Source organism: Fusarium keratoplasticum, chromosome 1, assembly GCF_025433545.1.
Source record: "Fusarium keratoplasticum isolate Fu6.1 chromosome 1, whole genome shotgun sequence".
Classification (NCBI taxonomy): Eukaryota; Fungi; Ascomycota; class Sordariomycetes; order Hypocreales; family Nectriaceae; genus Fusarium; species Fusarium keratoplasticum.
Window position 1 is genome coordinate 1,827,063 of NC_070529.1, and position 12,081 is coordinate 1,839,143.

Genomic DNA, 12,081 nt, shown 5'->3' on the forward strand with positions numbered 1-12,081 from the left:
CCCGAAACTGGCCATCATTAGGTGGGGCTTGCACGGCATTGGGAAGTCTTGGCGTGTGATGTTTACATGACGCACGTGCGCATTTTGGTGTATCCAACGGCAACCACTTCATGAACCTCAAGTCTAGACCCAACAACATCCTCACTTTGCCTGAAGCAGCCAGCACGAGTCAAAACATTCTTCGTAATCGAGCAAGGTATCGCTCAAATGTAAACTTCATTCCGACTGTGTCGGCTCTTCCGTCTTTCGGTCATGGTATATGTACAATTTTCATTCACGGGTACTTCCCAAGACAACAAACAGCCAAGATGCAACGAGAGCCATCCAGAGACGTCCCACAGTTGAGCCATTGACAAGACAATCTTCCTCCAACCACCAGGCGCAAAGCGTAGCGCAGCTCAGCTCAGCTCGTCAACGGTCCAGTCGCGGACAGATAGCTTCCATTACTCCAGGGCAGGTGCCATAAGAAGGCGTAGCCCAACTCCAACCTGCCAAATCATGCCCTGAACTTCCTTCGCCCGTGACTCCGTGCGCCATGTATGAAGCCGAATTCCTTACAACAGCAGTGTTCAATAACCAGACAATCGAAAAATGCAATGCTGTCCATGTAGCAGACAGCGAGAATGTGAATCTAGAGGCAGTAGGAGCTCTTCAGCGCCCCTCATCGCCCCATTGGGAGGTGTCGAGGTATCGTGATGGCCCGTGACCAAGCGGGCGTTGGGTGTGTATTAACGTCATAAGCCGCCCATGAGACATAATCCAGACAGAGGCGTGTATCCTAACTTCCAGGTTGCCCGAGGGGGAGGGGGCGATCGAGGTTGCCAAGCGTGGAGGATGTTCATGATATTTGATCAAGGGTCAGCTCAATGTCGTCGATGCCGAAGAGAACAGCGTTCTTCTTGGCCCATTGGCGAGAGAGGATGGACGCTGTAAGGGCATGTCAGTAAGTTTCATGGGGGAGGGATATGTGAAGGAGACATACACTTCAAGAACTTCTTGCTAGCATACTTTTTAAAGAATGCTTCGTGGACGACGGGACGAGCAAGGTAGTCAACCATGAGGTTGACGACAGGCTCAATCTCGTCCTCCGTGTAGCCAGCGTAGTATGAAAGGGTCTCGTCCTGGAAAGGAGTTAATCTCAACTGCATGCATCAGGGTGGGTCAATGTTTGTTTACGTACCCATTCACCACGGTCAAGGAGCAGTCGCGCCAGGTACATAGCACCGGCGGCAACATGGCTTGGTCGGTAACGCATGAATCGGTGGTCCAGAAGGCTGATCTCCATGAGGTACTTGCCGATGGTGCGAGATTGGATGTCATAGTTGTCCGCCTTCGAGACTCGTCGCAGGAAGTTCATAGGGTTGGGGTAGCTGAGGTCATAGTTGAGAGTGCTCAGAACAAATCGCTCGGCGCTCAGAATCTCAGCCTCGCTAAAACCATCGTCCGCGATGCGCTTAAAGTTCTCGACATGGGGGGAAAGAACCTCCTCGTACTTGGAGGCAATGAACATGGCCGTGATACCAACAAGCTGAAGGCGGTCAAGCTGGACAACCTTGGCAGACAGGAAGCGGTCGATGATGTTGACAGCCAGGAAGAGAGTTTCGGGAAGAAGGTGGAAGCGGGTGTGGACTTCGACGAGCCAGTCGACCAAGATACCACGCGTCTTCCATTCGAGGTCGTCCTGGTGGTCCATGTAGTCAGGGTTGGGGATGGACTTGACCTCGAGGTCTCTCAAGTACTCGAAAATTTCGTTGGCATATTCGGCAACCATCAGAGGGTCCTCAAGATCCTCACTGTCCAAGTCCTTGACGCCAGGAGGGTACACAGGCCCATCCTTGACTTCGGGCTCAGCCTGAGCAACAGGCTCGGCCTTAACGACCTCAGGCTCTTGGGGAGTCTCTGATCTCTCACGCTCGGGAACTGAAGGCTGCTTGTTCTCGTCGACGGGAGCCTTGGGCTTTGTGGCGTGGGAGGCGGGGGCCTTGGGCTTCGCAGCAGCCTTGATAGTACCATGACCAGATCGCTCCGTCTTGCCGTTGGTAGGCTTGGGGTTGAGAGCAGTTCGAGTGGATCGCGAGGTCTTCTTCTCAATACCGGTAGGCTGAGCAGCCTTGGAGACCAACCCCGCCTTGGCCTTCTTTCCAGCAACACCATCTGCCTTTCCAACATTGCTGACATCGCCTAATGCGGCGCGTTTCCGTGTGTTGGTGGTGCCAGCACCGTTAATTGTGGACTTTTTCGTTTGGAGAGTGCCCTTGGAGGCATTGGCTAGCTCATCGACTTTGAGAGCGGCGGCCTGCGCCCGTGTAAGACGCGTCGTACCACTGTTCTCGTCGTTCTCGGTGCCGGCGAGGCGCGTACGAGCAACACGACTCTGCTGAGGAAGTTGGGTTAGAACCATTGAAGACAGAACAGACCCTTCTGGTCGCGTTCCACCACATACCGGAGGCATCTTGAAGGTCTAGCTGTTGTTGACTGATGAAATAATAGCAGAAGTGAGTGCTGTGAAAAGCTGTCAGTTTGACGCGTCGACAAGAGAACGTGAAGAAAAAGATGGCTGAATTGTCGACAGTAAATATGGAAACAGGCGTCCAGTTACTGAGACAGTCGAGTCAGAAGAGGAATTCGGCCACTGACCTTCCTCTATGAATGGCCGATGCAGCACCGTGAAAGGAATGGTGTGCCCGGTGTGATGGCAGATATGGGTGTAGGGCTGATGCAGGCTGTGAGATGTGTGAGTCGAGCCGCGACGCAAGGCTTGTATGGTCAAGCAAAGATGATGCAAGGAGGGTGCAAAAACAAACGGGCGAGGGGAGATGTTTATGTTGAAAAAGACAAAGGAAGGTTGGATGTGAAGGATGATGTTGTTTTGGAGCGGACGGGAGCGGAGCAGCCAGGGAAGTGGGCCACCTTCGCGCGGGCAGGCGCGATGCGTGGGTAGGTACGTACCTGCTAGTCGCGTTGCGTTGCTGGTTGCTGGTTGCTCCAAGGCCAAGGACCCACACCTTGCACTGGATGCAAAGGGATAGGTCAAGGCTTTTCGAGGACGAGACGAGACGTAGGTCGATAGACGCGCGAGGAATTTGCTTGCTGGTGCCCAATATGCAGATGGGAAAGGGCGATGAGGACTGGTTTGATTGATGGGCGGAGGCCGTGAATGTTAACTGCGTGGCAGACTGGGAGAAAGAAGAAGGAACAACAGGCCAGGGTGATGCGAAACGAAAAGAGTTGTAGAGACGGATGGATATGGACGGATACAAACCACAAGCGACGGACAGGAAGCGGTCTTGATTTTATTAGGCGGGCTGGAGGCTGGTTGAGCAAGAAAGAATAGCGCGACTGCCCCGGGCGCGGCGCGGAGCACCAGAAAACGGACGTGCCTGCTGGGGCTAGCGACATGTCTCTGTGGTAACCGCCGGGCAACTCTTCTGTCATTGGCAGGAGCCTCCTCGCGGTGCGCACAGGCCATGGTGGCTAGTCGCGAGGTCGGCGCCACAGACACGTCTAGCGAGTAGTGGCGGTGCACGTCGGCCGGAGACAGACGACAGCCCTCGGATCAAAGTTGTTGGTGATCCGAAGAAATTTCCATGTCTGGACCTTGCCGGTTGGACGACAGACAACCGCACCTGGTGAGCCTGACGTCTGCCCGTGTGCCCCAATCTCGTCTCGATATTGCTCTGAGGGACATTGGCCGTTCGGGAGAGTCTTTTCGTTAGCCAATGCCTCCGGGCTGCTCTTTGAACGAGCTCCATCACCGAATTCAAGGTAGCTAGTTCCCTTTCTCCGCCGAGCAAAACTCAAAGCCACCCCTCACAAACCACTCAACCCGGCGCCAATGGGGTCATATTGTTAGGATTTTCTAATAATCTGTTAGACCGAGACTGAAGATGCTTCAATCCGGCCTTTCCCTCGCCGCTGCGAGGCAGAGCGCTCTGCGCCTGGCCCTCAATCGGTCCCTACCCCGATCTTATGCGACTATCAAGCGCTCAAACGAGACCACCGCGGCCGCCACTACCGATGCTGCGGAGCGACCTACCGGCCAGTCTGCTATTCTACGGACCTACAAACCCCGAACACCTGGTGTGCGACATTTGAAGCGGCCAATCAACGACCATCTCTGGAAGGGACGTCCCTTTCTGCCATTGACTTTCCCCAAGAAGGGCCAGTCTAAGGGTGGACGAAATGTGTCTGGAAGAATCACCGTACGACATCGTGGTGGCGGTGCTAAGAGGAGAATAAGAACGGTCGACTTCATCCGGAACCGGCCAGGACCTCACTTGGTGGAGCGCATCGAGTATGACCCTGGACGAAGTGCGCACATTGCTCTTGTGACTGAGCAGGCCACTAAGCGCCACACTTATATCCTCGCCGCCGAAGGTCTCAGATCTGGAGACATTGTCCACAGCTACCGCGCCGGTATCCCTCAGGACCTCCTCGATAGCATGGGCGGTATCATCGATCCTGGTATTCTCGCAGCCAAGACAGCCTTCCGCGGCAACTGTCTCCCCATGCACATGATTCCAGTTGGTACTACCGTCTTCGCTGTTGGCTCAGCCGCCAAGCGGGGTGCTGTTTTCTGCCGCAGTGCTGGAACATCAGCCGTCGTTGTCAACAAGAACGAAGAGACAAAGGATGATGGAACCAGGGTCATGACTGGCAAGTACGTTGAGGTCCGGCTCCAGAGTGGCGAAGTGCGCCGGGTCAGCAAGGATGCCTGTGCGACCATTGGTGTTGCCAGCAACATCCACCACCACTACCGACAGCTGGGTAAGGCTGGACGAAGCCGATGGCTGAACATCCGCCCCACGGTTCGTGGTGTTGCCATGAACAAAGGTAAGGAACATGCACCACCGATTGTGGCACAGGGGCTAACATGTGTGCAGTTGATCATCCTCACGGAGGTGGTCGAGGTAAGTCCAAGGGTAACCGTCATCCCGTCAGCCCTTGGGGTGTACCGGTAAGATCACCATCTAACAGCGAGACGTTTCATGCGTTACTGACACGGCCCTATAGACCAAGAGTGGTTACAAGACCAGACGCAAGCACAACATCAACAAGTGGGTTGTGGTACCTCGACCTCGAAACCACGGCAAGCGACGCGACAAGGCCAACTGAGTATAAGCACCAGAGAGGCGCAGAGCGGCGAGGCGAGCAAGAGAGAGCAGAGCACACGCAGAGTTGTGGATGAGATGAGCGCCGGTGCTTTGTATATTATGACGCTGCATTGTACCATATGTGACATTATAGACGAAGGCGCAATGTGCGTTTGATGAATGAGCATGCCAGACCTCTCCATTTGATGCTGCGGACGGTACGGCAATGAGATACTAGCTCAGAGGCGCGCAAGTCTCGACATGGCTTGTGGCCATATACCTGGGGTGAGTTAGGCTGTCCTGGGGATGCTATCACACTGGGTGAGGATGGTGTTTCCGAGGCGAGTACTGCTCTGTGATTCAAATGAGGTGTCCCTAATTGAGCGAGGTTCTTGGGCCCTCGTGAGAGGGTAATAGTCTCCCGAAGGACACCTGTTACTCTTCCTATCGCAAAGGCAAGAGCTGCTGAGATTTGAAGATGTACGCATGTTGAGTCTATTAAAACTAAAACGAAAATCATGTTTGGGGCACATGATTTGGCTGATGTCAGTGTTCACCTCAAACGAGGACATTCGTGGTCTCAAGGCAGGATGGGTCCTCCCCGCCCTGTTGCACACTAGCATTCATCAAGAGGAGTATTGCGACTGAAACACAAATTTAGAACCGACTTGATTCGAGGCTGAGCTCCTCGCAAAGCCTCCGAGAGAGGGGCCTCGAAGTGTCACAGTATGTACACAGGCTGAGCAGTCCACAAGGCCAGGCTGTGTGATGTCTAGTGTGAACATCGAGGTTAAAGATTGGATGAACGAAGAATAGGAAATAAGTGATGAGGAGGAGAGGCTAGCAAAAGATATGATAACAACCTTGGCTGTGCCTCGAAAGATATCCATTAAAGCCAACCTAATTGGGCTGAAGATGGCAGATCAACCGAGTCCAAAAGTCGTATTTGCGATATTGTCAGCAGATATTCGAACAGCAAAACCGAATTCATGCCGACCCCTGACACGACAAAGACCTTTTCACCGTGGTTACAGCGTTTCAGCAGTCAAGGACCACCGTCGGTGAGCAATCAGGACAAGGAGCTTGTGCTAGTCAGGGGTGTGGGCTTGTTGGACTGAAACAACATTCGAGGGTTTCTGAACCCCAAACCATCATGCACCAATGCATCAGATAGTACCAAAAAGTTGCACATGTGCCGTTTTATCCTTACGAAAGGACGAATAGTTGGCTAAGGACAACCTGATGGTTCGAGCAGATGCCGCCTTTGCCGTCGAGGCCCTCGTTAAGTATCAGCATCGCTCCACACATAAAAAAACCATCAGCATAGCGGGCCTGGCTGTATCCGTATTGGCAATTAAAAATCGGCACACGAGGTAGCGAATGACAGAAGACGCCGACGGGGTAGGGGCGAGCATGCGCCGAAAAGCCCTTTGAGATGGATGGTTTGCACAGCCTCGCCAGGCCACGTAACGCTTACCTCTCCACAGCCCATTAACAACCCCTGACAACCTGAAGAGAGACACAGATAGTCGGCTGATGGGAGCGAAAAAGGCTGACAGAGGATATCGTGGCGTAGACAAGGCAGAGCCTTCTGAAGCTGAGTAGTCGCGAGGTTACTATCCATAGATGTTTATGATTTGCCGCCTCGTAGAGGATAGCCGCTGGCGCAAGATGGGCGGATGTCTGAATTGGGTGTCGCTGACGTAGCCTAGGCGGGCAGAAAAATTAAGGTTATTAGTCATTTCCGGCACATCACTGGATGAAGCATCTCGGCCTCGGAAGCCCTGGGAACTGAGAGATGAGCGCAGATCTTGGGCAGCTTGGCATTAGAGTGAGAGACGGAGATGACGGATCGGCACGGCAGAGACGAGTAACGTCAGTCAGCATTGAGTAGTTTTCCATGGTTCTGTGGCAGATTGTTGCTCTTCCTGGGATAATGGGGCGCCGGTGACGGGGGTGAGCTACAGGCGCCTGCAGTGCACCTCGGGCGGGGGAGTGTGATGGGCTAGGACACGTGCGGTAAAATATCATCGCTGGCATTGCCAATCCATTCCTCGATGGTCTCAATGTTGGTCGAGAGTGAGGCCGACGAGCATCGCGATTTCTCCTGCCATCGCAAAACTCCATAATAGATGAGGTGAGCTGGACTAGTGCTAGTGATTGCTGGCGCGTGCTGAGGCGTCGTTCAGGTGCCAAAACGGGCTCTGCCTCAGTAAAAAATAGCACTGACAGCACTCGGAGAGTTGCACCGGGCTACCTGACTTAGCCCGGCAGGGGCTGCACCACGCGATCAGTTCCCCAATAAAGGCTGAGTTACGCCACTCACAGCGCTTGGTTGGTGCTCCACACCACAGCGTCATAGCCTCCCCCGGCAGGAGCGGTACTTGGGAGGGCCTGACCTCATGCGAGACCTTTTGACGACACAAGCGCGCGCATGTTCAAACAAAAGAGGGACAAGTCGAGGAGAAAGGGGGTGTTTAAATAAAGAAAAAGAGGATAATATCCAATAAGAGGAAACATGAGTTTACACAAGGCAAAAATGCAGTATCTCGTACAAAAAAGCCAAGCATAAGATCCTACCTCCCTTTTTCTTGGCATCCTTAGTCCGAGCCTGAGCCATGTACCTTTTCTCTGTCTGACAGACCCCCCGGTCCCAAGTCCACGTAACAGCCCAATTGCAGCCCCATCTTTAACTTCCCCAAGTTTCCAATCCCTCCACCGACTGGCTCCCGCTACAGCGACCGCGAAAACGAAGACCTGAAAAGAGAGACGGATCCCCGACCCGCGAGGCGACAGCACGCGCGCGACACACTGAGTTTGGTAGATCGGCCGCCGAGAGCCCCGTACTCCGTTTCCCGTCCCCGTCCCCGATACCATCTCTACCCCTGGCAGCCAGCTCTCAAACACCCTACTATCGCACACCCCCCGGACCAGTCCAGACCAGACGCACCGTTGGAGACCTTAATTGCCCTGAGGGCCGATAGAAACGGGGAGTGTGTGTGACGAGGCCAAGACGGTGTGAAGCGAAAGAAGCAACAACGAGAAAGTCCAAGCTTTCAAATAACCTTAACACGCCCCCCCTCCTCCGATCCGATCTCCTTCTTCTTCTCAACCATGCACTCGTACGTCAAGATGGCAGACACGGGTATAGGGAACATCTCGCAGAGCTTCAGAGGCCGTCGCCTCCCGTTAAGGCTCATCTTTTCATATCTCTTCGACTGGATCGTCTGCTTGGTCTTTGCTGGAATCGGTGGTGTCTTCGACCGTCTATCACCAGCCAAGCGGCCCTTTTCTCTTGTTGACCCTAGTATCTCGTGAGTCCTCGACCTACACTGTCGACATTTCATATCCAAAGCTAACATGGTGCAACAGCTACCCATTCGAGGAACATGAACTCGTCCCCGCCTACCTCCTCTTCACCCTCGCCATCGGCGTCCCCATCGTCATCGTCGCCGTCGTCTCCTTGATCTTCGTCCCCGGTCCGACCGTCCCCAAGGGCACACCAGCCGCCCTCATTTGGCAGCGCAAGCTCTGGGAGCTTCATGTTGGTCTGCTGGGTCTCGTCCTCTCTCTCACTCTGTCATGGTTCTTCACCAGCACCATGAAGAACCTCTTTGGAAAGCCCCGGCCTGATATGCTTGCCCGCTGCGAGCCAGACTGGGACAACCTAAAGAAGCACATTGTCGGTGGCTTCAGCTGGGGCAGCATGACCGGCCAGCTCGTAGATGCCGGTATTTGCCAGCAGAAGGACGAGTACAAGCTCAACGACGGCTTCCGCTCATATCCCAGCGGCCACGCCTCCACCGCCGCGGGCGGTCTCATCTACGCCTCGCTCTTCCTCGCCAGCAAGTTCTCCGTCACCGTTCCCTTCGTCATGCCCTCAGCTGCTTCTGCCGCTGGAGCTACTGGGGCTGCTTCACACGCCGCCTTCCCCTCGCGCCTTGTTCGCCCCGAAATCGACCCCTTCGAGCCGACTCGCGGCCGCGGTTTCGACGACGGATCTGCCTCCACCTCACCTACCAAGGGCTCCCCCTTTGCTGACAATGCCGGTCAGCACAACGCCAAGGTCCAATCCCTGCGCCGCCAAGCCGCTGCTCCCCCGGTCTACCTCCTCGTCTTGGGACTTTTGCCCTTTGCCGTTTCCATCTTCATCGCTGGTTCGCGTTGGCATGATCGCCGTCACCACGGCTTCGACATCCTCTTCGGTTATCTTATGGGACTAATCGCCTCCATCTTTGCTTTCCGCTACTACCATCTCCCCATCCGAGCCGGTGCAGGTTGGGCCTGGGGTCCCCGTAGCGATGAGCGCGCCTTCTGGGCTGGCGTTGGTCGTCTGGGCTATGCTGGAACTGACGAGGAGCTGGCTATGCCGTCCCGACGGCCGACTCAGGGTGTCTCGGCTGATACTTCATATCCCATGACGTCTGCTCTCGCACAGCGCAATGTGCGCCCTCGCGATGAATCGGCAGACGAGCCTCGACCCAGCCAGAACTTCCAGGACGTTGAGCTCCAGCAAATGGATGACAGAGGCCGGCCAGAGAACAGGTTCCCTGAGCCTCTCGACAACCGCGTGTAAAGGGGTACATGTCTAGAACATGCGAATTTTTTCCTTTATTGTATGGAGGTTTATACCATGAGCGTCGTGCGCATGTGTGATTCATTCCAGGGTATATCTACGTACGGTTGACTTTCCCCCCCAGGATAAAGGGGCAAAAAGTGGAAATCTTTATTAGATTCAGGGCAAACAAACTCTTGTGTGTGTATGAGTGTATTGGGTGTGTGGTACGGAAAGCGATAAGCTTTGGGTAGTTTAGAATCTTTTGCTTTTTTGGTACGACAGGCATGAAACGAACAATGAAATGACCGATTAATCAATTCGAGGCTTGTGTTGATGTCCATTGTGTTGTGTTGTAGCCCCTGAACAACGAGTATGCTCATACCCCTATCCCCCGAAAGAGTTGAGTTGAAATGGTCTCGCTATGGAAACGAATTATTAAACAGGCTGAAGAAATCAACATCGCTTCTTATTTAACAGCTATAATTCAAAAACCTATGTCGTACTCTGGTTTATACCAGCCAGCCCAGCCCAGCCCAGCCCCCCATGTCTTGCCGCTAAACGCCGATCCAGAACCAACCAACAGCATAACAAGACGGAACCGAAGAGTCTTCAGTAGGGAGATCTGTCCACGCGGATGTCGGGGGAGGCAAGTGGACGAGGCTCTCTTAGGCCAGCCTGGCTCGTCTTGCGCTGCGGCCCACTACCGCCAGCAGACGCTTGAGACAAGCCCTCGCTGCGAGACGTGCTATATTCCGGCTTGCCATGCGTTGCCTTCTTCTCCTGGCCCTCAGTAGGCACCATCGTTCCTAGAGGCGCCACACGAGGGTCATGCGAGCATCCATGGCCTCAGAGTCGTCCAAGTACTACTTCTTGTCTTCCTGCCAAGTGCGTCTGAGGTACCCTGCGGTGCGCAGTCGCTCCTATAGGCCTTCCACAACAGCCATCCGGCCATCTATGCCTTCAAACTCGACATCCTCTTCCTCATCATCTTCTTCCTCTTCCATCTCATCACGGAACCCCGTGTCGATCTCGAGCTTGCGGAGGCGGCGGCGCATGTCGTCGCGCTTGACACTCTGCCAGCGGATCAGGGCGGCCGAGGCGTGGACCTTGAAGCCGTAGACGCGGGGGACGTAGCGGACGACGCTCTTGGTGGGGATGAGGGCCGGGTAGACCTGGAAGAGGATGTTGTGGAACGAGGTGCCAAAGTAGGCGCCGTCGATAGCAGCGTGGCGCGACGACTTGGGGTTGTAGATATCCTCGCAACGCGCGCAGTAGAGCTTGACTGGTTTGAGGTTGGACACGTCCGAGAGACCCATGGGGAGGAGAGGGTGCGAGTGGCACATGACGCGAGGACACTTTCCAAACTCGGCCTTCTTATACTTGTCGAGCTGTTTTAAATGTCAGCGGTCGGTCTTATAGAAAGGTCGTTGGGTATGGAGTACCATTTTTGTCAAGCCTCTTGTGGTGACAATATACCGGGCATGCACGAGGCCGTAGAGGTGCCTCGCTGACTTCTCGATGGCCTCGCGCATCTCATCGTCGCACTCGAGGTCAAAGACATCGGTGACGAGATCCAAGGCATACTGGTAATACTGGACTTCCGTGTTAAGGCCCGTCAAGTTGAACCTGTCGGTGAGGTAGTCTTCGTCGATTTCGCAAAAGTACTCGTTGCCCCTCGAAGAGATGAACTGCGCACAAACAACATCCTGGTTAGCCCGTGGATCAAAGAAAAAAAGAAGCCGTGCGTCGTGTATTTCCCCCCGACCCCGCCATCCTCGACGACATTTCTTCCATCAAACAAATCCTTTGTCGCCGAGGATCACGGCTAGCGGCGTCGAGAAAGCGCGTGAGACCGCACAATCGGTAACGACGGCCATTGACTATCCTGTCCCATCACTCACCCAGTCTCGCCAATAGCTCGTGTAGTCGCTATCGGACTCGCTAACGTAGTCATCCATCATGTTGGGCTCGAGAGAAGGAAGAGGTTGATCAAAGGAGGCTCAAAAACGAGCGACCATCGCTCGGCGGCGAGCGAAACAACAGAACAGGCTGGGACGTCGGAGGCGTAGGCAAGATTCGGCGGGCAGAGGGCGCAAGGCGATATATGTGGCGGCGACGACAAAAACGAGGGCAAACGAGAGGCGTCGCAGGCAAGTCAAGCAAGATCAAGAGGCGTTATCTATTCCCTGCTGGTTTTGGCTTTGGCTGGGGCTGGGTCACCGTCGTCGCTCGTGGTCTGGGTCTGGGCTTGGTGGGGTTGCTCTGCTTCACCACCGAGACTTAACCTTGACGGAAAGGTAAGGTAACGTGACTGGGAGGGGTACGTACCTCAACACCATGGAATCATCACCACTTACAAGCACGACACCAAACAAGGTCTGTCTCCAATAAGCAGAATCGTCATCTATAAATAACCCATCTACCTCTTTT

General features: G+C 54.4%; 3 protein-coding genes and 1 pseudogene across 4 annotated transcripts, besides 1 other annotated feature; 2 read left to right on the forward strand and 2 right to left on the reverse strand.

Annotated features, from left to right (window-relative positions):
• Positions 1 to 838: 838 nt before the first annotated feature.
• Positions 839 to 2,452, reverse strand: NCS57_00054500 (G2/mitotic-specific cyclin-B; the record flags this gene model as incomplete). Its single annotated transcript, XM_053050631.1, has 4 exons — positions 839 to 927; positions 983 to 1,121; positions 1,181 to 2,377; positions 2,444 to 2,452. 4 exons carry the CDS (start codon positions 2,450 to 2,452, stop codon positions 839 to 841), a joined length of 1,434 nt encoding a protein of 477 aa, XP_052919146.1.
• A 1,149-nt stretch (positions 2,453 to 3,601) lies between these two features.
• NCS57_00054600 lies at positions 3,602 to 5,115 on the forward strand (annotated as a pseudogene). The gene is made up of 4 exons: positions 3,602 to 3,765; positions 3,875 to 4,833; positions 4,884 to 4,957; positions 5,014 to 5,115.
• Positions 3,602 to 5,115: a sequence feature.
• A 3,092-nt stretch (positions 5,116 to 8,207) lies between these two features.
• NCS57_00054700 (AcidPPc domain-containing protein) lies at positions 8,208 to 9,669 on the forward strand (the record flags this gene model as incomplete). Its single annotated transcript, XM_053050632.1, has 2 exons — positions 8,208 to 8,407; positions 8,466 to 9,669. The coding sequence occupies 2 exons, from the start codon at positions 8,208 to 8,210 to the stop codon at positions 9,667 to 9,669; spliced, it is 1,404 nt and encodes a 467-aa protein (XP_052919147.1).
• A 902-nt stretch (positions 9,670 to 10,571) lies between these two features.
• Positions 10,572 to 11,612, reverse strand: NCS57_00054800 (Casein kinase II subunit beta; the record flags this gene model as incomplete). The annotated part of the gene is made up of 3 exons (XM_053050633.1): positions 10,572 to 11,039; positions 11,094 to 11,357; positions 11,553 to 11,612. 3 exons carry the CDS (start codon positions 11,610 to 11,612, stop codon positions 10,572 to 10,574), a joined length of 792 nt encoding a protein of 263 aa, XP_052919148.1.
• Positions 11,613 to 12,081: the final 469 nt, after the last annotated feature.